Genomic DNA, 24130 nt, shown 5'->3' with positions numbered 1-24130 from the left:
TCTTTCCTGGGACAGCATGCCAAACACACTTTATCATCAATCATCAGCTAAGTGTGAACTCTTGAAAACAATGTCTTTAAAACAAAACAAAAACTTTTTGACAGAATGTTCATTTTTGGGTGAACTAACACATTTAAATGAGCTCTTCTTTTTTTCCCTCAGTACTCGCCAACAATGACTATGAGTGTGTGAAGGACAAACTCCAGCTCCAACTCCAGGGACCAACTTCAACAAGACCCAGAGTGAGTCAAACCTCACACTTAATACCAACCAAATCCTGCCGAAGCTCTGGGCGAACCAGGCGCTCCTTGTTCCAGCATGAATAGATGAACTCTGCTTACAGGAAGGACCTGTCTGAGACGGGAGCTCCCCTCCCCTTCCACCTTTTACACCTCTTTTACATTTTCGTATTGTTTTATCAGATGCCCCCCTCCACAGGACAAGACGACATAAGCTTGTTTCTTTTCAGTAAGTTGATCTGAAATGGTCGGGACCATGACAACATTACACTGTGGATGTAGTGCTGCATACTAGAGCTTCTTCAGCGCAGACACGGCGTCTGTATCACATTCCATTAGAGTATTTTAGGATCTAGTCTGATATTTTAAAAAACGTTTCATAACCCCTGTCTCTCTGTAATGACTTCCTTGACATTGACTTACTCCAGAGGAATGGCTTGGGCTACAGCAGATGAAATGCACTGACAGGAATGGCAATTAATCTACTGTCCTTCATTCCTCTCTGACGCATACTTAGGAACGTAAAGGACTGTTAGCAAAAGGTTTCTCCATTTTGTTGTTTTCTATTTATGGATTTTATTGCTGAAGTCTTTTAATAACAGCAGTGACACCTACTATAAGACAATTGTGGTATGTGTCATGTATTCCATAGATTGACATTATTTGTTTAATAGTTTGCCCAAAAATGAAAACTGAGTCATCGTTTAGGATGTTCACCCTTTTTTCGTATTAAAGGTTTGATTCGATTAAACTAAATTCTCTGATATTACTTTTATTATGCAGATTTTTTAAAGCGATATTACTCCCAAACATGAAACTTCCTTATCATTTACTCCAGTGCTTCTAAACCTCTTCCTTCTGTTGAACACAAAACTGTTCTGAAGAAAGTTGGAGGGAATAAAGATAAATCAATAAATTGAGATCTGTTTTAGGAACAAAAAAGTACCATGGAAGTCAATGGCTGGCTGCTTTTTTCCAAAATTCTTCACTATAATTTCCTTTGTGTTCAGCAGAAGTAACTCAAACAGGTTTGGAACAAGCGGAGAGTGAGTAAATATTGACGGAATGTACATTTTCGAGCATTCAGACTCCAAACAAACAGTTCAGGATCACTAAATAATTGAAAACAAACCTGTTTCTATTCGCTTGCAGGTTAACTCCACTTGCAAGCAGACGCAAGTGTTGTTGACCCGAAATATGAATGCAAAACAGACCAAAGACATCTAAAACTACTCAACTCTCTGAGTATTTAATAAAAGGCAGAGTGCTCAGAACTTGTAAGGTGTTAAACTGACATTTAGTGCCTAACTAAGCTGCTGACGCATTGAAAACTGAAAAAAATGTATATATATATATATATATATATATATATATATATATATATATATATATATATGTATTGTGTATATATATACACACCTGATTCAGAGCATCAGCTAGTTTGCAGAGAATGAAAGACCTGTAATGAGTGTGAAAGACAAGGGAGAAATCAAAAACATACAGTGTTGGTGGTCCTCCAGGATCGTGGTTGAGAAAAAGACTACACAGAATGCTTCCATAAAAACATACACTATGTTTCAAATGCTCTAATTGTATGTCGGATTCTACGGAAAACCAATTTAATTTAATCAATCTTATAACTAAAATTCCGACCTTTTATCATTTGCTTTTGTCCTGCACTGCACGTTCATGAGACTCTGCTATAGCATTAATGTTTTCAAGAAATACTTAAAAAACAATGTGTAGAAATCCTAAAAAAACTGTTTTTTACATTTTAGGACATCCTCAGACCACAGTCATACAATGACGAGGCATCATACGTCATCATTTCAGGCATCATTCCTCAGACTGAAAGACTTTTGGTCTCAGGAAAAATAATGTCAGACCTTGTACAATCTGACGTCAGACAAAATGGACTTTGAAATTTTCATCTTCGTTTTGCCTGATTCCTAATTGTACGAGACCTCCTGCAGGAAAAAAAAAAAAAAGCTTAATCCAGCCTAGGCCGTTTTAGCTGGTCGACCAGCCTGGTTTTAAAGGGGTTTTGGCTATTTCCAGGCTGATTTCCAGCCATTTCCAGCCTGGTCATGCTAGAACATGACCAGCTGGTTTTAGCTGGTCATTTCCCAGCCTGACCAGCTAACACCAGGCTGAAAATGGCTGGAAACCAGCCTGAAATGGCCAAAACCCCTTTTAAACCAGGCTGGTCGACTAGCGAAAACCAGCCATGTTTTTTTTTTTCCCCAGCAGGGCTGATACCTCATCTTCTTTTTCATGAGAGCAAAAGCCTTGCAGTCAAAGAAACTATGCCTGAAATGATCAGGCATGACACCTTGTTATTGTATGACTGAAGTCTGAGGATGGCCTGAAATGTTCACCGTGCTATGGTCTGTGACTCGTCAGAATGTTGACTTAAATGCAAACACAACAGATATATGCACCCCAAAAAAGAAAATAAGTGTCGTATTTCTATTTATTTTGATTTCTCGTGACTTCTATCCAGATAGGCTACTATTGACATGTTCTTGGTGAGTTGGAGTGAACTGCCTCACTAAATGAAATTCCATCTGGACGCTCACTACTCGCGCTTATCAATAGCGATTCTCAATGTTTATCAGCAATCATACATAATCGACTTTCACTGGCGTTAGCGGAAAAAATGAGTCAGGCTTTTTTTTTTAAATGACGCTCTTGCACCAGTCATTGTTTGCGCGTGGCGGTGTGCTCGCTTATTCTGTATTCACGAGGTGTTAAATGTCAGTGATAAACATGAATGAAAATTACCCCCGTGTGCACTGCCCTTGACAAGCAGGATTTACATAAAATGTGCTAAGTTTAGCCATTTTCCCAACCAACCCCAATCATTTTCCTTCAGATTTTTTTGCAATATGCCATGTAATTCACTGGACCATTCGGTAAAACTCAATGCTCTCTGCTCTTCATGTTCATTTCATAGATGAGTGCAAGCAGGTTTTTTTTTTTTCCTCAATTAACCAAAGGGGTTATCCAGCATTAGAACACCGCCAGTGTAAATAAACGCTGACTGAGTTTTCATTTTTGGGTGAAACTATGCCTTTAAGGTGGGAGTTTAAGTAAACAAAATAATATTTAATCGTTTTTCACTGGCTTATAGTTTTTACTCATTCCTGTTTGCTTTTAGTCACCGTTGAAGAAGTGCTGCAAACGCCCAAAGGATGCTTATTTATAACAGTTTCTCTACTCTTGTCTGCCATGATGCTGTACAGCCACACTTCAGTCATGTTGTTTAGCCTTTACAATGTATATTACGTTCTTTGGAAGACAGTAAAATGACTTGTGTAATTTTTATGATTAAATTATTTTTCTGTTCATACACCACTCTTATTTCTCTCATGTCTTCTGCGAATAAATATGTATAAAACTACAGGTTGTCAAAATTGGTTATGAAGAGTTCAAAGAAACAGGCGAGCGACATTATCCACAATTTTCTTTATTTTGCGAGTCAGAGATATTGAAGTGATGGTGATATTCTGCCAGAGGGGTTTGTTCTGTTCATGTAGCACCGTGGAGAAAGAGAGCCAGAAACTTCTTGAAGGTCTCAGGCTGATATCCTGACAAACCAGCAGGAATCTACAATCAAGAGCACAACATTTTATTGTTTGGTTAAATCATTTTAGGGTTATTCGAATTTCACAACTCAAAGAATTGAGCACAGAATCCCAAATACTCTTCAACTAGTAAACGTGAAGGAAAGAATTATGATTTATGTGAATCCAGTGAATAATAAATGAAATCAATTTACATTTAGAATAATAATGAAACTTTTCACCCAAAACTTTTGAACTGAAGATGGATGATTCTATAGTTGCATAAATATTTGGGGTCAAGTCATTCTTTTTTTTTTCTATTTTATTAGTCTAACTATCTTTTTTTAACCCTTTAACTTTCCCACCAAGAAAACATATTTGACGAAGCTGGTTTATCTGGTCATTTTTTAGCCTGACCAGCTAAGACCAGCCTGGAAGTGGCCAAAACCCCTCTAAAACCAGCTTGGTTGACCAGCTAAAACCAGCCTAGGCTGGTTTAAGCTGTTTTTTTCAGCAGGGACTGAATATGAATAAAGTAGACTTTACCTTGACGACTCTCCTCTTGATGTGAGCCCGGGCCTGGGCGTGTTCATAAAGCGGTTTATCCTCGTCCACCCACACCAGATTCTTCACTCCGCTGTCCGACTGCAGCTCCGTCGTGTTGAGCTGAAACACCACAAACTGGAAGATACGGCCGTTCGTGGCCACACTCTGAACCACAATGGGCTTCTCCAGAACTCTGGGCTCGTCCTGAAGGAGACAAGAGAACGCATGTAAAGCAGATTATCATTACTGACAAACTGAACCAAACATGTGAAACTAATGCAGATCTAAAGACAATAAATAAAGCAAGTTGTCTACAAAATCATCACAAGAAAGAATGTTTATTATTCAAAAAAATTGTAACAAATGGCACCATTTGGATGTGGCCATGTTGTAAAAAAATAACTTCATCATCACTAAAAAGAAAAAAAAAAAGACCATAAAACTATTCCTGCATCCTTTATTTACGGTGCCTGAATACTGTGCTATAGTATACTATATACTATACTGCGCATACTATTCCAGTAGAAGCTAGATTTTGAATTAGAATTTACTTCATGACTGTTATAAAAGAAAGTTCTATATAGTATCAATGTGAGGAGTATGAATGGAATCCGGATGTACTACTGTACATCTGCCATTATCACATGACCTCCCCGCATCATATGGCCTTATGGGATAGCACAATATCCATTGGATGCGCATTTCAAAATTTTGCCAATAGTACAGTAGTAGGTCAGCACTACTGTTTTTTGATTACTATGAATTCAGACATACTACACTGCTCACATACTGTTTTTCACATACAGCTGAAATCAGAATTATTAAACCCCACTTGACTTTTTTTTTCTATTATAAAAACTTCCCAAATGATATTTAACAGAGCAGGGACATTTTCACAGTATGTCTGATAATATTTTTTCTTCTGGAGAAAGTCTTATTTGTTTTATTTCGGCTAGAATAAAAGCAGATTTACATTTTTTTAAACACCATTTTAAGAACAAAATTATTAACCTTTTTAAGCTATATTTTTCCCCCCCGTCTGTCTACAGAACAAACTATCATTATACAAAAAAATTGCCTAATTACCCTAACCTGTATAGTTAAGATAATTAACCTAGTTAAGCTTTTACATATCACTTTTAGCTGTATAGAAGTGTCTTGAAAAATATCTAGTCAAATATTATGTACTGTCATCGGGGCAAAGATAAAATAAATCAGTTATTAGAAATGAGTTATTAAAACTATTATGTTTACAAATATTTTGAAAAAAATTTCTCTTTATTAAACAAAAATAAAAGAAAATAAAAAGGGGGGTGGGGGGGCTAATAATTCTGACTTTAACTCTGTGTGTATGTGTGTGTGTATATATACAGTTGAAGTCAGAATTATTAGCCCCCTTCAAATTTTTTTCTTCTTTTTTAAATATTTCCCAAATGATGTTTAACAGATTCAGGAAATGTTCCCAGTATATCTGATAATATTTTTTAAGCTATATTCTTTTCTCAATAACCTACAGAACAAACCATCGTTATACAATAACTTTCTTAATTATCCTAATCTGCCTAGTTACCTTAATTAACCTAGTTAAGCCTTAAAATGTCACTTTCTGTCTGAGAAAGCTGTAAAACTGATGCTGATTCAGGATTCTTTAATCGCAGGGGTTCTCAACCTTTTTCCACTTTGGGCCCACTGCTTTCTCTAATCAATTTTTGTAGGCCCACATGTGTAAGATTTTCTCTAAAATATTTGTATAAAATGCTCATTTAAACCTTTATTTATTATAAATATATGTATATATGTACAAATGTATTATATGATAGATTTCTTGTGCCTTCTATTACTTTCTATTATCAGCATTTTATAAAAAATAAATTATTTTATTTAAATGTAATTATGTATAAAATTAAAACTAAATTATAAATATTATAACTATATATATATATATATATATATATATATATATATATATATATATATATATATATATATATATATATATATATATATATATATATATATGTGTGTGTGTGTGTGTGTCAGAATTATTAGCCCCCTTTAGATTTTGTTTTTCCTTTTTTAAATATTTCCCAAATGATTTTTAACAGAGAAAGGAAATTTTCGCAGTATGTCTGATAATATTTTTTCTTCTGGAGAAAGTCTTATTTGTTTTATTTCGGCAAGAATAAAAGCAGTTTTAAATTTTTTAAAAACCATTTTTAAGACAAGATTATTAGCCCCTATAAGCTAATTTTTTTTTCCGACAGTCTACACAGAACAAACCATTGATATAGAATAACTTGCCTAATTACCCCGAACCTGCCTAGTTGACCTTATTAACCTTGTTAAGCCTTTAAATGTCTCTTTAAGCTGTATAGAAGTGTCAAGAAAAATATCTAGTAAAATATTATTTACTGTCATCATGGCAAAGATCAAATAAATTAGTTATTAGAAATTAGTTTTTAACACTATTTTACTTAGAAATGTGCTAAAACAATCTTCCCTCTATTAAACAGAAATTGGGGAAAAAATCTCTCTCTCTCTCTCTCTCTCTCTCTCTCTCTGTCTCTCTGTCTCTCTCTCTCTCTCTCTCTCTCTCTCTCTCTCTCTCTCTCTCTCTATATATATATATATATATATATATATATATATATATATATATATATTATTATTATTATTATTATTATTTTATTATTATTATTTTTTAACATACAAAGATTCAAGTAGAACCACAGGTCGACAGGAAGATTACAAAAGAACAGCTTCTGCTTTAAACTGAACTGATTGAATATGTACTATTAAATTTCTACTACAAAAATATACCGACAGATGGAAAATACAGTAAAACACCCAAGTTATTGTATGACGATGGTTTGTTCAGTAGACTATCAAAACAAAGATTAGCCTAAAGGGGCTGATAATTTAAAACTGCAAAACTTATAAAAATCGTAATTTTAATAAACGTAATTTTAATCCCTGTTTATTTGCAAAACAATTATCTGAGGAAACGGGTAAACATGTTATTATAGAAACATGGCGCCTGTCAATTTATTCGGTGGACGGGGAAAACCACAGTCCAACGTCACGTAGCGGTGATTTGGATCCTATTTTAACATCAGGAAATTTTAGAAAACAGACTTGTTGGGTTTATTTCACACCAATATGACAGTGGACACATTATACTGACACACAGTTCTGTCCAAACAGCTTACAAAAGTGGATTTACATCATAGATGCCCTTTTTTTCAATTTATTGTATCCTTGCGGATTAAAAGTAATAATTTCCTTTAAAAAATATATATATAAATACATAATAACAATACCCACTCCAAATTTTTGGATTAGTGTCCAAATATTAGTGTACATCATCAATATCTGATATATACTGTCTTAATAAACAGTTGTTAATAAATCTTCCAGAAATAAAATTTTCTTACCCCATACAGGGCTTTTGCTCTGACCAGAGCATTTCCAAAGCAGAACATGATCATCTTAGCACGGAGCTGCTCGGGGAGAAGTTTTGGGGTGTTTCCCATTTCCATCACATAAAGAGTGTGGGCATGAGGGCAAGGATAACCCTCTCTGAAACCTGGAGAAGAGAAAATGAACAAATCAGGCTCCTTGAAGCTCATTTGTTAAGCTGTCTCTTTTTGGTGAAAGTAGTATCACCCTGTTTTCGGTCTCTCTTTAAATGCAAATGAACCGCTGTCCCTGCCCACTTTTCCAGAGGAGGGTGGAGCCTTTACAGCTTTTGCATCTGTTACTCTGGCAACAACATCTTTGCATGCGTTTTAAAATGGGCATGAAATCAAAATGTACTCCTCTTATTTCAATATTTTATTTTTTTAACTTAGTTTATTTTTTTAAATTAATTTACACTCAGCCTTGAATCAAATGCATAGCAGCACAGGATGGCAGAATGTTTAACACCTCATCACTCAGCCTTTTTGAACTTCTTTTTACACTCAAATGAAGAACGAAAAACATGAAGGTGTACACCAGGGCCTTTAGTGTATTAGATTTGAGTCTCTTGAACATGAAGACAATCGTATGAAGATTTTTACACAGAACTCAAAAAGGCCTCGGCCCCTTAATTGGGAATCATTTATATTCAGGATCGTAATAATTCAAAGTATATTCCTGAAAGAAATGATGGTGAATGAAGGCAGTGGCTGACCTGTGGTGCTCTTCTCCTGGTAAACATTTGTGCACTGCAGGTCGATGGTGGGTGCGATGGGGAAGAAAGTTTCCAGCTCTTGATCAGCGGTGCCCTGGATCTGCTCAGGTCCCGCCAGCACAGGTAAAGGGTTCATAGAGTTTAACAGCAACCCGTTATGACCTCTTACCTGGAACACATCCTCACCTGGGAAAGATATGTTTTGTATAGTTAAGCCTCCAGTATACTCGCCATGATGGTATCATTTTTAAACAAATAATCCTTAAAAATCTATCACAGTTTAATCTAAAATTGAAAGAAACAATTGTTTTTAACAATGACGATAAGAGAGCAAATGAGCATATTAAACTGATTTCTGAAGGTTCAGGTGAAACTTTAGACAGACGTTATGGTGCTGAAAATTCAGCTTTGTGACTGCATAACTAAAAAATTCTGAAATAATTTCATTTAAACAATATTTCACAATATTACTGTTTTAACTGCATTTTGATCAAACAAAGCAGCCTTGGTGCATAAAAGACACTGAAAAATATTCAGTCATAAATAATAAATAAGTAATAGTCAAACGCCAAACTTAACAGTAGGTCCTGTATATTTCAAAGCTGGCCATTTAAAAAAAAAATAATATACATGTAAATATACAAAAACACACACACACATATATATATATATATATATATATTATATATAATAAAATAAATGTAATATTTAGTCGACTACATACCACTACTAATACCTCTATTTTTACAAAGAATCCAGAAAAATGTTATCATTGTTTAAACAAACCTAAAGAAATATAATTGTTTTTAACAATAATAAGAAATGTTTCTTGAGCACATTAAAATGATTTCTGAAAGATCATGTGACACTTTAGACTGTTACGATTGTTGTGGGTTATGATGCTGAAAATTCAGCATTGAAACTACACAAAAAACATTTTTTAAAAACCCTAAGATAATACTTTAATTCTTTACTGTCTTACTGAATTTTGCTCGAACAAAACAAGTTGCCAAACTTAACAGTAGCGTATGTCTAGTACGATGATCCATGTAGATGCACTGGTAAAAAATTAAATTAAATTAAATTAAATTAAATTAAATTAAATTAAATTAAATTAAATTAAATTAAATTAAATGTAAAACAAAATAAAAAATGAAATAAAAAGAAATAAAATAAAACAAAAATAACAACAAAAAAATGAAAATAAAATAGAATAAAATAAAAGGGGTTAAAAATAGAATTAAAATGCAATCAGATAAAAAAATTATAAAATTAAAATAAAATGAAAAATAAAATAAAATGAAATGAAATAAAACAAAATAAAAATAAATAGCAAAATAAATAAATAAATGAAAATAAAATATATATATATATATAAAAAATAATAAAATAAAAAATAAATGAAAATAAAATAAAATATTAAAAATATAAAAATTAAATCAAAAGAAAAGAAAAAATAAAATATTTTAAAAAAATAATAATAAAACAACAAAATAAAAAATTTAATAAAACAGCTATATTAAATAAAATTACAAAATTTAAAAATTAAATAAAATGAATATAAATGAAAAAAATTATAATAAATTAAATTAAAAATAAAATAATATAAAAAGTCAAATAAAATATGGTCGACAACTTCTCACTAAAGCAAATAAGAACTGAAGCAAATTAGCCTTCTGCATTCATTATTTCCATATTAATTTAATCTAAAAGTGAAGGACAGGCATATGTGATGGACAACACACACCCACCTCTCCTCCAGGTCGCTGCCAAATTGTATTTCTCAGCTAGCATCCTCTTGGCCAGCTCCGGATGGCGGACCTGCAGGACTCCACACAGATGAAGCAGTCTATGCACAAGCATGGGGCTATGAAGGAAATGAAAACACACTATTTACACACATAAAAGACATTTACCTATGCGATGGTTCATACAAAACAGCATGCGAACATTCCCAATTCACCAAACGCATGTTCGTGAGCGTAATGTCATTTGGTGTCAATGTCAATATGGCCTTTTGGTGACGGGCTTTTGTGAGAAGGAAAATGTTAAGGGCCAGCAGTAGTTGGGAGATAAAACAGGCACCAAAGGGCAGACTTTAACCGGGGGAGATGAGAGATATCAAAGAGGCTCTTATGAATGGCAGACCTCCTAGGAGCGGTATTAATTAATAAAGGCTTTACAGAGCCGCCGCCTGCTGGGAATGCAGACCGGCCCGTGTTTAATGACCGTCATTAAACTCAACACACCATCAGAGCGACAAGGCCCAGGCCAAATGCCACCTTCCATATTGAAGCTGTTGAGCCAATTATGAGGCGCTGGGTGAGAGGGGACGGTAGCTGCCGAGAGCCGTTCATTCACCCGTGGGTCTGTTTATGGTGTGAGAAGGGGACAAATGCTTTATGGTATGTTTAATGGCAGCACTGCGACCAATGTAATTAACATGGTACATTTGTGATATGGATGAACGTCTGCATACACTCACTGGCCACTTTATTAGGTACACCTGACTAGTACCGGGTTGGACCCCTTTTGCTTTCAGAACTGCTTTAATCCTTCGTGGCATAGATTCAACAAGGTCCTGGAAATATTCCTCTGAGATTTTTGGCCCATATTGACATGATAGCATCACGCAGTTTCAGCAGATTTGTCGGCTGCACATCTATGATGCGAATCTCCCGTTCCACCACATCCCATAGGTGCTTTACTGGATTGAGATCTGGTGACAGTGGAGGCCATTTGAGTACAGTGAATGCATTGTCATGTTCAAAAAACCAGCCTAGGGTGATTTGCGCTTTATGACATGATGCACTATCCTGCTGGAAGAAAACATCAGAAGATAGGTACACTGTGGTCATTAAGGGACGGACATAATCAGCAACACTACTTAGGTAGGCTGTGGTGTTGACATGATGGGCAAGGGGAAGGAGTACAAAAATAGAATTGGGATTGGGCCATACTCTGTACTCTGGCTATTTCATAACCATCATGGGCGTTTCACTCCATCTCGGGCTAAACCCAATCACAACACACATATACTGAGTTCAGACTGCATCTGCCATCTGAGAGAATCGCCGATGAGTCGCTGATGCCCGTGAGATATTTGGCATGCTAAATATCTGTAGCTGTCGATGATTCAAATAATGCCGTGTGAATATGATCTGATTGAAAATAACATCGGCGATTACCTACAGCCAGTGAGAGAGCAGCATTCACTAGTGTGTGTACCTGCAGGCCAGCAGGAGGTTGGGGAAGATGTTAAAAGCGCTCATTTTCAGTTTATTTGTACACAAGAATTGGAGGAAAAACTAGTGTAAATTTGACAGCAGCACCCGTGTCGATTTGACGGGTCAACTGAGTAATATCACTACTGGTCAATAAAGAAAAAAAGTGGAGGAGAAATTCCCTTCAAACCCAGGTGAGCAAACGTATATTTTCTGCCCCACAAAAGACTTCTTTCTCATTATGTAGTTAAAAAATAAATATGAACTATGTGACCTCGGTTTTTTGACCTTGCATTCATATCAGCTGGTGGTTGGAGACCCCTAAAACCAAAATATGACCTTTTATAATGAATATAAGGGACTCTTTAATAGGCCATGAACCTTCTTCTTCTTCCACTTTCACTTAATCACGGTTGGCAACACAACGTTGCGTCTCTCTTTGAAGCTATATCATGCATATTAATGAACTTGCACCTCAATCACAATAGAGAGTGCTGATTGGTTTGAACCAAGCATCTCTTGAATTATTAATGATGAAAACTCAGACATCAAATTGTACCTACCGGTACAGACAGCCAGTCTACATGCTGAAATTTACACAAGGATCTCATCGTCGTGATGTAGCTTCAAAATTTATTTTCAAACCGGAAGGACGAATTTGCTTGAAATACCGCAAAAATGACCAATTTTCACTAGTTAGCTAAATATGTGTTCTAATAGTGTTTTTAGCAACGTTGGACACATATATGAGTGTTAACATCTCAAAAAATGTGTTTTGGTGTTTTGTGACCCTTTAAGGACATCATTTGTTTCCCCTTCTAGTGTTTGCAATGTGATTGCCTTCAGTCTTCTTGAAAAGTGACGACATACAAAAGTTAACGTTTGTTTTTAGAAGGCTTAGATTAAAAAGCTTAAACTGATTTCTCTATTAACATATTGAGGCTTGAAAATTTTGCTAAGCTTCAATTTAATAGACAGAACCAGGGCTTGACTTTAACTTTTTTGATCACCAGCCACTGTGGCTAGTAGATTTCCAACATCACTAGCCACTCGCCATTTCCACTAGCCACACTTTTTTAATTATTAATTATATTTTATATGCATGAATTTGACTTTGACAGGCTAAAATGACTTAATTTAGATGTTGTGTTATGTCCACAACATGCCTCCTCATTCATTTAACTTCTTGTGTGTATTGTGTATTACCTTTTTCATTGTGCATGAGCAAATGGGTTGTCGCAATGCAATTAGTTATTATTTCACATTACTTTTTACGGCTCAAAAATAAGGATTTAACAAATTTATCTCTGACCACACCAAATAAGTATTTCTTAGCCACAATGTTTTAATGTGTCAAAACAAGGAAAATATAGTGTCATAGGTGCACTTTTTTATTCAACAAAACTTTTCTTTTAAAAAAAATTTACATTTAAAAAAGTAGTATTGTCATGTATCTAAAATATGCACAGTAATCTGTCCTGGCTAGTCCCAGATTAGCACTTACTACACATAAACGGGGAGTAATCTCGCATAAAAGCAATGTTGTTGTAAAAAATATAATTAAACCATATTAACAAAAATAACTAAGCAAAATAAAGCAGGTGAAACATACCGTGTGTGATAATGAAAGGATGATCACAAGCACACGGTTAATATAGGCCTGTTGATAATCTGTTCAAAGAATAATTCAAATGAAAGCTTACAAAAGAATGTGTGTTTTTTTATCTTGTGCTCTCGAAAGCAGCAGGACTGTGGGTGCATGATCATCGCTCTTTGTCCAGTCTATTTCAAAGGGAACCGATCGCACCCGTTGCACTTCCTCTAGGCATGGGATTTGCGCAAGTAAACGGGACCGTGCGCACTTTTTTAACAGTCGCGCGAATCACATCACCATAGTTATTTTTGTCAGTCGTGCTGCTTCTCGATTCTAATATCACATTTGCACAAATATTGGGCCATGCTTTTTGTCAAACCCTGCTTTTAAGAAAACTACAATTTTAAAATTATTTCCAACCAGCCAAAGTGGCCAGTGGAGGTGTCTGTCTAACCCGCCAGAGCTGAAATCTACCCGCATTTGGCAGGTTGGCGGGTGTTAATGTAAAGCCCTGGACAGGAGTAAAGATAGAAAGCTGGTTTGAAACAACAGGAGGATGGGTATATGATGGAATGTTTCATTTTTGAGTGAACATTTAAGACTTTTTACATTTTATTGTAATTAATTTAGTTAACATTTTCAATAAGACAAAATCTGTCTTGACTGCAGTAGGATGAGCTCAGTAAATCTAAACATAAAGTCAAATAATAGGGTATATGCCGAAACATGCTAATAGGCCTTTTAATTTGCCAGTAACCTCTGTTAACCGCTTCTGGTGGTCTGAATGCCATTGCAAAATCGGCGCGTTTAAGGTCTGTTTTCTTTAAAAATCAGCGATCTCCACTGACTGAGTGATATCCGATATAAAGTGGGTCTCAGATTGTACAAAAAGCACTGCATTAAATTACATTTTCCCCGCCTTGTCTTTATAATATGAGCATGTATTTTACCCCAGTATATTTAATAGAGCTTCTGCGCTCCTCTGCCAATTCTGGCGTGCGCGTAAACGGCTTTTTGTCTCGTTTTACGCTTGAGCAACTACATGAAGGCCAAAGTCTATTTAACTGATTGTATTTTAATTACATTACAACATCGATGCTGTAATAGGAACCGTATAAAATGGAAAAAAAACACAATAAAAGGTCACCGGAAGTTTATCAGTATGGGAACAACACTAGCTCGGCATATAACCTATTGTTTAAACTAAAATACATAACACAAAAGATCAGGGAAGTTCTAGATTAACGAATAAGCTGCTGCCTGTCATTTAATTATTTTATTATTAAGGTTTCAACATTGAAGATCAAGAAACGTTTGTAGAAATATATGTAAAACACTCAGGGTACCTACCAGTACCTCTCTCTGGGAGGCTGGTCGTCTGTTGTGTCCCACAGTAAAGCGCTTTTAATGGCGTTCTGCACTCTCTCGTCCTGATCTTCAATCTGATTGGCTGGATCTTCAGCCAGTGAAAGAATCTGAGCAGGAAACTCTTTAATGACGGCTGACTTACTGAGCCAGAGGGCTTGTCGAACACCTATAAACAGATCACATTAATGCATTACTCGATTACTCAATACACATTAGGGCTGCACAATATTGAAAAAATTAAACATTGTGATTTATTTTTTATTTTGCGATATATATTGTGATATGAATACAATTTCACAAGATGGCTTCACATCTCTATTTGGAAAGAATTTGTAATGTTAGATCGATTGGGATGATTCTGCAGTGAGAATGCATCTCCATAAAATCTAATTAACAACCTGTAAAATGTTTGCAGTCCCCTGACACGTTTTCAATGTGGTCTGTGTTACTTGCAGTGCATTTCTACATTTGCATGTGTTGTGAGTACTTTCATGCATAACAATCTATGAATACAGAAAAAGATAGAATTGAAATAAAGTGTTTTATTATGTCCCAAGTATAACCGTATTTAAGTACAGTGACTGAATGATAAAACTAAAAATAATTCAATAAAATTAATCATAGTAAAGGTCACAAATGGTGCAGTTTCTTATACCTTAAAAATCATTATACAATTACAGACATCAAAAACACATGCAAATTTAACATTGCATATTCTGCGATGTGACTATTGCCAATGATCACATTGCAATATCGATGTTGAAATGATATATTGTGCAGCCTTATTCATTTTCTTTTCGGCTTGGTCCCTTTATTAATCTGGGGTCGCCACAGCGGAATGAACTGGCAACTTATCCAGCATATGTTTTATGCAGCAGGTGCCCATCCAGCTGCAACACATCTCTGGGAAACATCCATACACACTCATATACTGCGGACAATTTAGCCTACCAAAATCACCTGTACCGGAAAACCGGAGCACCCGGAGGAAACTCACGCGAACGCAGGGAGAACATGCAAACTCTACACAGAAACGCCAACTGACCCAGATGAGACTCAAACCTTTAACTAATCATTAAATACAAAATTAAAACGTGTTTTCTTTGAAAATAAGGCAGTGTTATATTTAAATGGACTGTATGTTGGGTTTCAAATAACAAAAGCTATTTTGTCCTGAATATGAAGATTATGTATAAGTAATTCAATCGTTGTAAAGGATAAAAAAAAGTCATTTTAAAATCTGACAGTCTGCAATATCAACAAAAGGTGCACTGAACCGAACTTGAATTTTATTAAACCCTTCCCCTCGCTCTGCTCCTAATACCTGTCTGTAACCGCCACTCTCCTTTCCAAATTAATGATGAAAAAACCCTAAAGAACTTATATAAAAATAGATATGTTTTCGAATTAATTTGTGTTGTATCATTTTTACCTTAACACCCTGCTTCCCCAGGTTTGACTTTCTACTTTCCATTCCAAAAGGGAAACCCAGAGTTTTTCTTATTTCAGGGTTAACATACTGAGAGTTTTCACTTAACCTCCTTTCTGAAACAGGGCCCTGAACTTTTTTTTCATTTTGAAAAATGATATCTGGTTGACTGGATAATTTTTGGTTAGACTGCATTCAGTTCTCAACATTTGAAGTGGATCAAAATCTATTAAACAATGTCCACTCTTGTTTTAGGACAACTTTGAAAATCTTTTTGATCCACTTTAAATGTTGACTTCTGTTTACACATATGTACACACATACCTGTGTAACTCAAATCATGTTACACTACTTGGTTTTACTGAGGTAAAGTTGGCTTTATATACACACATTCAGACTTTCTCCTTAATATTAGGGCTGCACAATAATGGAAAAAAACTGACAGTGCAATATTTTAATTCACTGCGATATAAATTGTGATATAAATGCAATTTCACCAGATGACTTGAATAGCTAGTAAAGAATTCATAATTTTTAGATTGATTGGGATGATTGTGTAGGGCAGTGGTTCTCAAAGTGGGGGTCGGGACCCCCAAGGGGTCGCGGGGCAAATAAGGGGGGGTCGCCTGGTGATTTCCAAAAATCTATTTATTTTTATTAAACCATAAGAATTAATATATTTTATCCATAACTATACTGAAAATTAAAATAGTCGTTTATAGTTACTATATACTTTATAGTTACTATAGTAGCTTATAGTTACTAGTTCTATTTGATTGCGACCCCTGGGGTAATAACATTATATTAAAGGCAGCAATAGCGTCAGATGCATTTTGATTTTATAACATCAGGTTATACTTTCTGGCACATTTAAAGCACTGACACAAATTTAATTGGTGTGTCTGCATCATTGCATGCAAGGTCTTTGTATTTATAACCACCTCAGAGGATATTGGGGGTCGCGAGTCACTGGCATTTTTATTTTGGGGGTCGCGGGCTGAAAAATTTGGGAACCCCTGGTGTAGGGGAGCGTATCTGCATACAACATATTTTAAAAAATGACAAGCATAGTTAAGTACAACAGACAAAATATGCAAATAAAATTCTTTTTATGATTTTCTGTCAAAAGTCAAACAGTATTCAGAAGCAAAAATTAAATAATCACTGTATAATAATAATAATACACCATATCGTTTTAATTGAGTACAAATGTACAATTAACATTTGAACTAGAAATGTTTAATTCATTGTGCCCAAATGTTTAAATTTGCTTTAAATTCTTACAGTCACGCCTTAAAAACACATGCAAATTATAAAGTTTCACTTAAAAGTTGAGATTAGAAATTACTCCACTATGTTGTTAACTGTAATGTCTGGTCAACTATAATCCCACCTACATTGCAGATCCCCATAGATATTTACATTAGATGTCGTCTACCCTGTTATTGTCTATTGGAAGGAATGCGTCAATAGAGCAGCGAGGGTACCGCTCCTTTAAAATGAATGAGGGACCAAGCTGTAGCTGAGGACTGTGACCATCTAGAGCCAGAGATATACATACATACATACATACATACATACATACATACATACATACATACATACATATATATATATATATATATATATATATCGCAGTAGTCACTATGCATTTTTTATTTTTTACGAAAATTAGAATTTTACATTACTTTTTTACCGCAGGGGCATTGCTGACAAAGAACATGTGTTTATGTGCATGAAAATGTACTATCCACCCTCCCTGTTAAATTTGATCTAATCCGTATCCTGAATATATTGTCCTCAATATTAAGCACAAAAGTTCGTAACAAACAAAAACGAACAAAACAAAATCTTACCTATAAAATGTTCTGCCTGTGTGCTTTGTTTTCTTCGTTGCTCGTTACTACACCAATACAAAATGCTAAAGTCCAGCATCTTTAAGTTGGCACACTGTCTTGACTAGTGCGGTTATATGACATTTGTGCTGGGAGCACTGTACAAATATGGCGGCGCTTTTAACGCATGTTCAGGGTCCGTATGCGATATCTAGAGTATATATCTATGGCAGATCCCTGTGATGTGACCATTGCGGACTCGCACATTGCGATATCGATGCTGAAACGATATATTGTGCAGCCTTACTTAATATTATATTTTTAAAAAAGTATTCTTTAAAAATTTTTAGTAGGGAAATCATAATAGCAGTCCAAGACTATCAATGTACAACAGTGTTCACAATCAAATAAATAGTGCTAACATTGTTTTGAAGTCATACTTCATGCTATTTCAGACCGAATATTCAAAGTAACTTGGTGAACAATATAGGGAGTGTCACACGTTGTCACTGAATTAATGTGTGAATATAAAAACAACTTTACCTCAATTTATTTTCTTCAAGCTTAAAACACCTCCTTTGAACAATATCTTGCACAATATTGCTTTGTCATATGTAAAATTACTAGTATAGTCGGGCTAGGGTTAAGTGTATAGTTTTACATCCAGTGTTATGTTCATTTATGTAGCACCGTGTGCATGACATTTCGTTCCTCTGTATGTCCACACATGTAGAACGTTTTCTCAAAGCTATTGAGGTAAAGTTGGTTTTATATTCACACATTCATTCAGTGACAACTTGTGACAAAACCGGTAAAGTTGGTTTTATATTGGGATATTCAGACATTCTTCTTACTAATATAATTTCAAGAAAAGTATTCTTTGCAAAATCCAAATAGGGAAATATTAGCAGCAAATGACTAACAAAGTACAGCATTGTTCACTGTCAATTATATAGTGTTAATGTTGTTTAGAAGTCATACTTGCATGCTAATTCCTATCAAATATTCAAAGTAAAATGGTAAACAATATAGAGACTGCTAAATTAACGATTGTGCCAAGATAAAACCAACTTTACCTCTATCTTGTGGCACGCTCCATCCATATTTACCATGGTATTTTGAATAGTCAGTCTGAAATCACATGCAAGTATGACTTCAAAACAACATTAGCATTATTTGTTTCACTGTAAACAATATTGTACTTTGATAGTCATGGGCTGCTAATATGATTTCACTATTTAGAATTAGCAAAAGAACACTTTTCTAAAATTACATTATTAAGGAGAAAGTCCAAATGTGTGAATATAAAACCTCTACTATAAAGCTCAACTTGAACCTGAATATTACAAAATTATAATCTATAATAGACACAAGTATATTCTAATATACAAAGAAATCCTTTGACTAACGTTACCTTCCACCACACTGGTCCTCTGATTGAAGATGTAGCAGGGTTTATCTTTAAACAGCTTCATCTCTTCTGGTTTCGGGCTCTCGTAGTGATTGGGATTTTTCCATCCTCGTTCCCATTTAGGAAACCTCGGCTTTGCCAGTCCGGGGACGAAGTGCATCCTGTCGGCGTAGGTGACAGGCTCCAGTCCCTCTATCTCAGGGACCACGCGAGGCTTTTGTCGCGGAAAAACCTTCCCATATAAACAAGAGCTGGAGGACAAACATCGACGTCCATGAGGAATCATGATAAGGACACCGAGGCAGTCTTTGGATTTGCAGATTTGAGTTACTGTAGAAGCTGAAATTCTGATTCTCTGCATTGTTGTGTTAAACATTTTACAATATATAAAATAGCTGCTCAAAATGAATATGTTAGCCACTAAACAGTAAAACAGTGATGCTCGTCGTTATGACATTTTCTCGTTGCACTCAGGAGGCGGCCATGATGTGTGACGTCAGTCTTCTTCGTCCGACAGTGAGTGTTGGCAGAATAATCACATCACTGCTGTCTGCTGGTCATTGAAGGTATTTTTTTCGCATAGTGGATCTGCATAGATGATTTCCGTGCTCATAAGTATAACCAAGGATTTGTGTTCAACAATATCTTATAATTGAAATGTAATACAGTAAGTACTTGTATTTCAGAAACATCTTTGTGTGATATCTTAACTGCATGTGGATGTGTGTATGAACGAGAGTTTATTATATAAGTTGAGCTGAGTTGAGTGTGTTAGTTAACATAAATCAAACCTGAAAATACCATTTGTTAATCTTAATTAATGTCAGTGTTTTCTAACTAATAGATGATTAGGCAAACATCTGTTATTGATTACTGGACCTGAGCAATTATGAACTAAAAATGAACAGTTGTTCATGTTAACAAAGAAGAAGAATAAATTCTGAATAGTAATCCTCATACTTTTTAGTAAATATAATATAATGTAATATAATATAATATAATATAATATAATATAATATAATATTATATTATATTATATTATATTATATTATATTATATTATATTATATTATATAATAGTGGCGTTTCATTCCGCTGTGGTGACCCCAGATTAATAAAGGGACTAACCTGTAAAGAAAATGTATAGTATCTTTACCAGATCCAAAATTATGTCATTCTTAGGGTGTCTAAGAGTTTTGTACGGTGGCCGAGAGAGCTTAACGTGTGGAAATGTAAGAAAACACATGCAATAAAAAAAATGCCAGCAAATTACAGAGTTAATACAATTAATAAAACATTGCAATTTATTAAAAATGCGGTGTGATGTGATGGACACTGCTTTTTAGGTTATGATTATTTAGGCTATAATAAATACTAAAGACACGGGTATCGGGATATTAAAATAAACAAACAAAAAACCTCACTTTTCAAAGATCACATACAACTTCAATGAGCAATAATCATGGCACAGCGGGGTCCTTCACATTTGTGTCCACTAGAAACTTTTCCACTGTGTTCCATTCTTTTTGTGTTGAAAGAAAATGCAGCGCGTTTTATTCGTTTGTTTAATTGTGGGAAAAAGCAGCATGTTTTTTTTCAGCACATGTGCTGTCAAATAGATGAAGATCTTTTCTTAATTTGCTAGTATTTTTTGTAATTGCACGTGTTTTCTTAAAGTGCAGCATGTTTGCCATTAAAGTGCAGTAGTTTTGCCATATTGTTTGCCATATGCCACACACATACATATTTGTATTTTATTTGTATGCTAGTGCAAAGAGATGTCTTTTTTCTTGATTTAGTGACAGAGTGTGTTTGTCTACTGAACTGCAAAAGAAAGTCTGTCTAAGATTGTGGGCATCATACTATATAAAAAGGATCTTCCTTCTGCAGACTGCAGTCGATTTTTGATAGGTTTCAGGGCTATATTTAGACCTTTTGGTACCCTAGATTACTAGCGAACTGCACTTTAAATCACAGTATCATATTTTATTTACTTTCCAATTTTACTCCTCAAACTATGGATGTTTCGATTAGGATTTCGAAATTTTGTGAGCAATTGTTTTTATTATTTAAATTTTTTGTTTAGTATAGAGAGCATACAGCGTATGACCATATCATAAAACAACCCCGAATCCCACCCCCCACCCAGGTAGACTTGTTCTATAATGACAAAAGTTAAAAGCTTGCTGTGTTATATATATAAAAATAATAATAATAATAATAATAATGTAAACCCAAATACAGAGTAAGCTAGGTAAGTACAAATAAATAACTTACATAATGAGATAGAATAAGACTATATATAAACAGAAAAGCAGTACATTAAAGGAAGAAACAAAGGATTTACAATATCAAAAGTTAAATTCCAGGACTCAACATTTTTTGACTGAGCTCCATGTGTGCGCGCTGTTGAAAGTTCCATACAAATAATGTCCAGCAAAGATAGGCTCCATTGACGTCTACTCATAATATGAGGAGGGATCCTCGATTAAAATTTTTGCAGCGGATTCTCAGTACCGACTCCTTGTCATGGTGATAGGCCAATATAGAGCACCGATTCTGATGCTTCAAGCTTTGTAATGAATCAAACACATTTTTCCTCTAAATATGATACTTAAGTGGAGATCTCTTCTTACCCAATAAAAGTCTCTTATAACCATTATAATTAAGTATGTTTAAGTGTATTATAAGTAATGGCGACGCAGTGGGTAGCACATTCGCCTTACAGCAAGAAGATTGCTGGTTCGAGCCTCGTCTGGGTCAGTTAGCGTTTCTGTGCGGAGTTTGCATGTTCTCCCCGTATTCGTGTGTCACAAGTCCAAAGACGTGTGACCGTAGTGTGTGTGTGTGTGTATGTTTGGATGTTTCCCAGTGATGGGTTGTGTCCGGAAGGGCATCCGCTGTGTAAAACATATGCTGAATAAGTTGGCAGGCGGTTCATTCCGCTGTGGCGACCCCAGATTAATGAAGGGACTAAGCCGAAAAGAAAAAGAATGAATTATAAGTAATTATAATTCAAAGACTAACAGTGCAATTTGGAAACATTGCAAATGATGAAAGAAGAATCTAACAGGTCTCAATCAAGACAAAGTTTGGAGCACTTATTTGAAGCATGTGCAACGAAGTGGCTGACACAGAGGGATCCATTTGCAGTATTTTTATTAAACACAATTTAATAAACAGCACACATGTTATGCATGTGCAAACTACAAACACAGTAGTATATTGTCGTAGCGGCAGGCAAACACAGGATGAGTAAGCAGGCATGGGTCAGAGGCAGGCAGCTAGTATCAAGGTCAGTGTTCAGGCTAGAGTTCAAGGCAGGCGGCAAGGATCAGAGTCGGGGTTCAGGCAAAGGTACAAGGCAGGCGGCAGGCAGGACTGAGTGAATAATCGAAGCAAGGGCACAACGGGGAAGCAGGCAAGAAGGAGAAACCCTCAATAGTGTTAGCCAACTAACACAAACAATTGATCGACTAGATCAGTGACCATTCCCCATTCACTGAAACTGTGATCACCACCTCCTCCAGATGTCACCTCAAAACACAACATTTGGTGTTCACAGCACCCTTGACTGCAGATGGTACATTTTCAGAAATAAAGTTACACAAGTTGTCACTGGGGTGGTACCTTTATAAAAGGTACACATTTGTACTTAAAGGGTCCATATTGGTACCTCAAAAGAATATATTAGTACCTTAAAAAAATTAAGAGGAACACTTTTGTACTTTTTAGGTACTAATATTTGTCCTTGAGGCATTAATATGGACCTTTTAGGTACAAATTTGTACCTTTTGAAAAGGTACCACCCCAGTGACAACTCGTGTACCTTCATTTCTATGAGTGTAAGAGACTATTACGTTAATATGTATGAGAAGACGACAACAGCAAAAGCTCCAAAAGTTAAAAGAGATTTTGGTGTTGTCGCGTTTTCATCCATATTTGCATACTTTTTGTTTGTCTAAGCACACAGTTGAGATTGATGTGGATGCTTTTAAATTATTTGTGAACTATTACCTTAGCCATTCCACTTCCCCCCTACATCCCTCATCTCCCATGTTTTTTAGTCACTCATTATTCTTCATCTTAGTCCCTGATTAATCAAGGCTCACCACAGCCAAATGAACAGACAATTACTCTGGCATATTTTTTTTGCGTCGGATGCCCTTCCAGTCGAATTCCGGAACTGGGAAACACCCATACCCTCTCTCATTCAAATTCATACTCTACGGCAGTGGTGTCTAACTCAGTTTCTAGAGGGCCGCAGCCCTGATCAGTTTACTTCCAACTCTGCTTCAATACACTTACCTGTAGGTTTCAAACAAGCCTAAAGGTGTGTTTAATTAGGGTTGGAGCTGAACTGTGCAGAGCTGCAGCCCTCCAGGAACTGAGTTTGTGCTCTACGGACAATTTTTGTTTACCCAATTCACCTATACTGCATATGTTTGAACTTGTGGGGGAAACCGGAGCACACAGAAGAAATCCACACAAACATAAGGAGAACATGCAAACTCCACACAAAAATGCCAACTGATTTAGCCGGGACTCAAACCAGTGACTTTCTTGCTGTAAAGTCACAGTGCTAACTGGTGGATTTCACCAGTTGTCCGCTTTGTTACTCTTTATACAATGGCAGAAAACTATTTTTTTTAAAGTGTTTTTTAACATTGTATGAAAATAAAATCTATAGTGAAGGTACCTTTATTTCAGATTCAAATTCAGTTCCAATCCACCGCAACACTTTG

General features: G+C 35.4%; 3 protein-coding genes across 7 annotated transcripts in view; 2 read left to right on the top strand and 1 right to left on the bottom strand.

The window, feature by feature from the left end:
• Window positions 1–3640, top strand: part of ssbp3a (single stranded DNA binding protein 3a) — a 101963-nt gene extending 98323 nt beyond the window's left edge. For 2 of the 3 annotated variants that reach the window (XM_087238433.1, XM_087238432.1), the window contains one exon: window positions 163–3640. In XM_087238433.1, the coding sequence (XP_087094559.1) occupies window positions 163–192 (30 nt within the window). In that variant the 3' untranslated portion in view covers window positions 193–3640. 3 annotated transcript variants of the gene reach the window in all.
• mrpl37 (mitochondrial ribosomal protein L37) lies at window positions 2218–19895 on the bottom strand. Of its 2 annotated transcripts, none has more exons than XM_087239865.1 (7): window positions 19390–19884; window positions 14694–14877; window positions 10277–10392; window positions 8526–8711; window positions 7786–7937; window positions 4288–4555; window positions 2218–2287 (listed from the first exon to the last, which is right to left on the bottom strand). In XM_087239865.1, the coding sequence occupies exons 1-6, from the start codon at window positions 19760–19762 to the stop codon at window positions 4316–4318; spliced, it is 1251 nt and encodes a 416-aa protein (XP_087095991.1). In that variant the 5' UTR covers window positions 19763–19884; the 3' UTR covers window positions 2218–2287; window positions 4288–4315.
• cdcp2 (CUB domain containing protein 2) overlaps window positions 19472–24130 on the top strand; it is a 30495-nt gene continuing 25836 nt past the window's right edge. Inside the window, exon 1 of one of the 2 annotated variants that reach the window (XM_087240482.1) lies at window positions 19472–19952. The gene's annotated coding sequence lies outside the window, so the exon portion shown is untranslated. Of the gene's footprint in view, window positions 20054–24130 lie in introns of both variants that reach the window. The other variant, XM_087240481.1, reaches the window with a different exon arrangement.

The sequence above is a fragment of the Danio rerio genome, chromosome 2 (assembly GCF_052040795.2).
Source record: "Danio rerio strain M-AB ecotype USA chromosome 2, GRCz13ab, whole genome shotgun sequence".
In the NCBI taxonomy this organism is placed as follows: domain Eukaryota; kingdom Metazoa; phylum Chordata; class Actinopteri; order Cypriniformes; family Danionidae; genus Danio; species Danio rerio.
The sequence above is the reverse complement of the archived record's forward strand: the minus strand, read 5'-3'. Positions and strand labels throughout refer to the sequence as shown.

What these genes read in the sequence shown, in the direction of transcription:
- mrpl37 (XM_087239865.1), bottom strand. Translation starts at nt 19,762, where the DNA reads ATGTTTAACACAACAATGCAGAGAATCAGAATTTCAGCTTCTACAGTA. An exon ending in GAGGACCAGTGTGGTGGAAG is followed by an intron (nt 14,878 to 19,389) that starts GTAACGTTAGTC and finishes ATCTGTTTATAG; the next exon opens with GTGTTCGACAAGCCCTCTGG. An exon ending in GGCAGCGACCTGGAGGAGAG is followed by an intron (nt 8,712 to 10,276) that starts GTGGGTGTGTGT and finishes TATCTTTCCCAG; the next exon opens with GTGAGGATGTGTTCCAGGTA.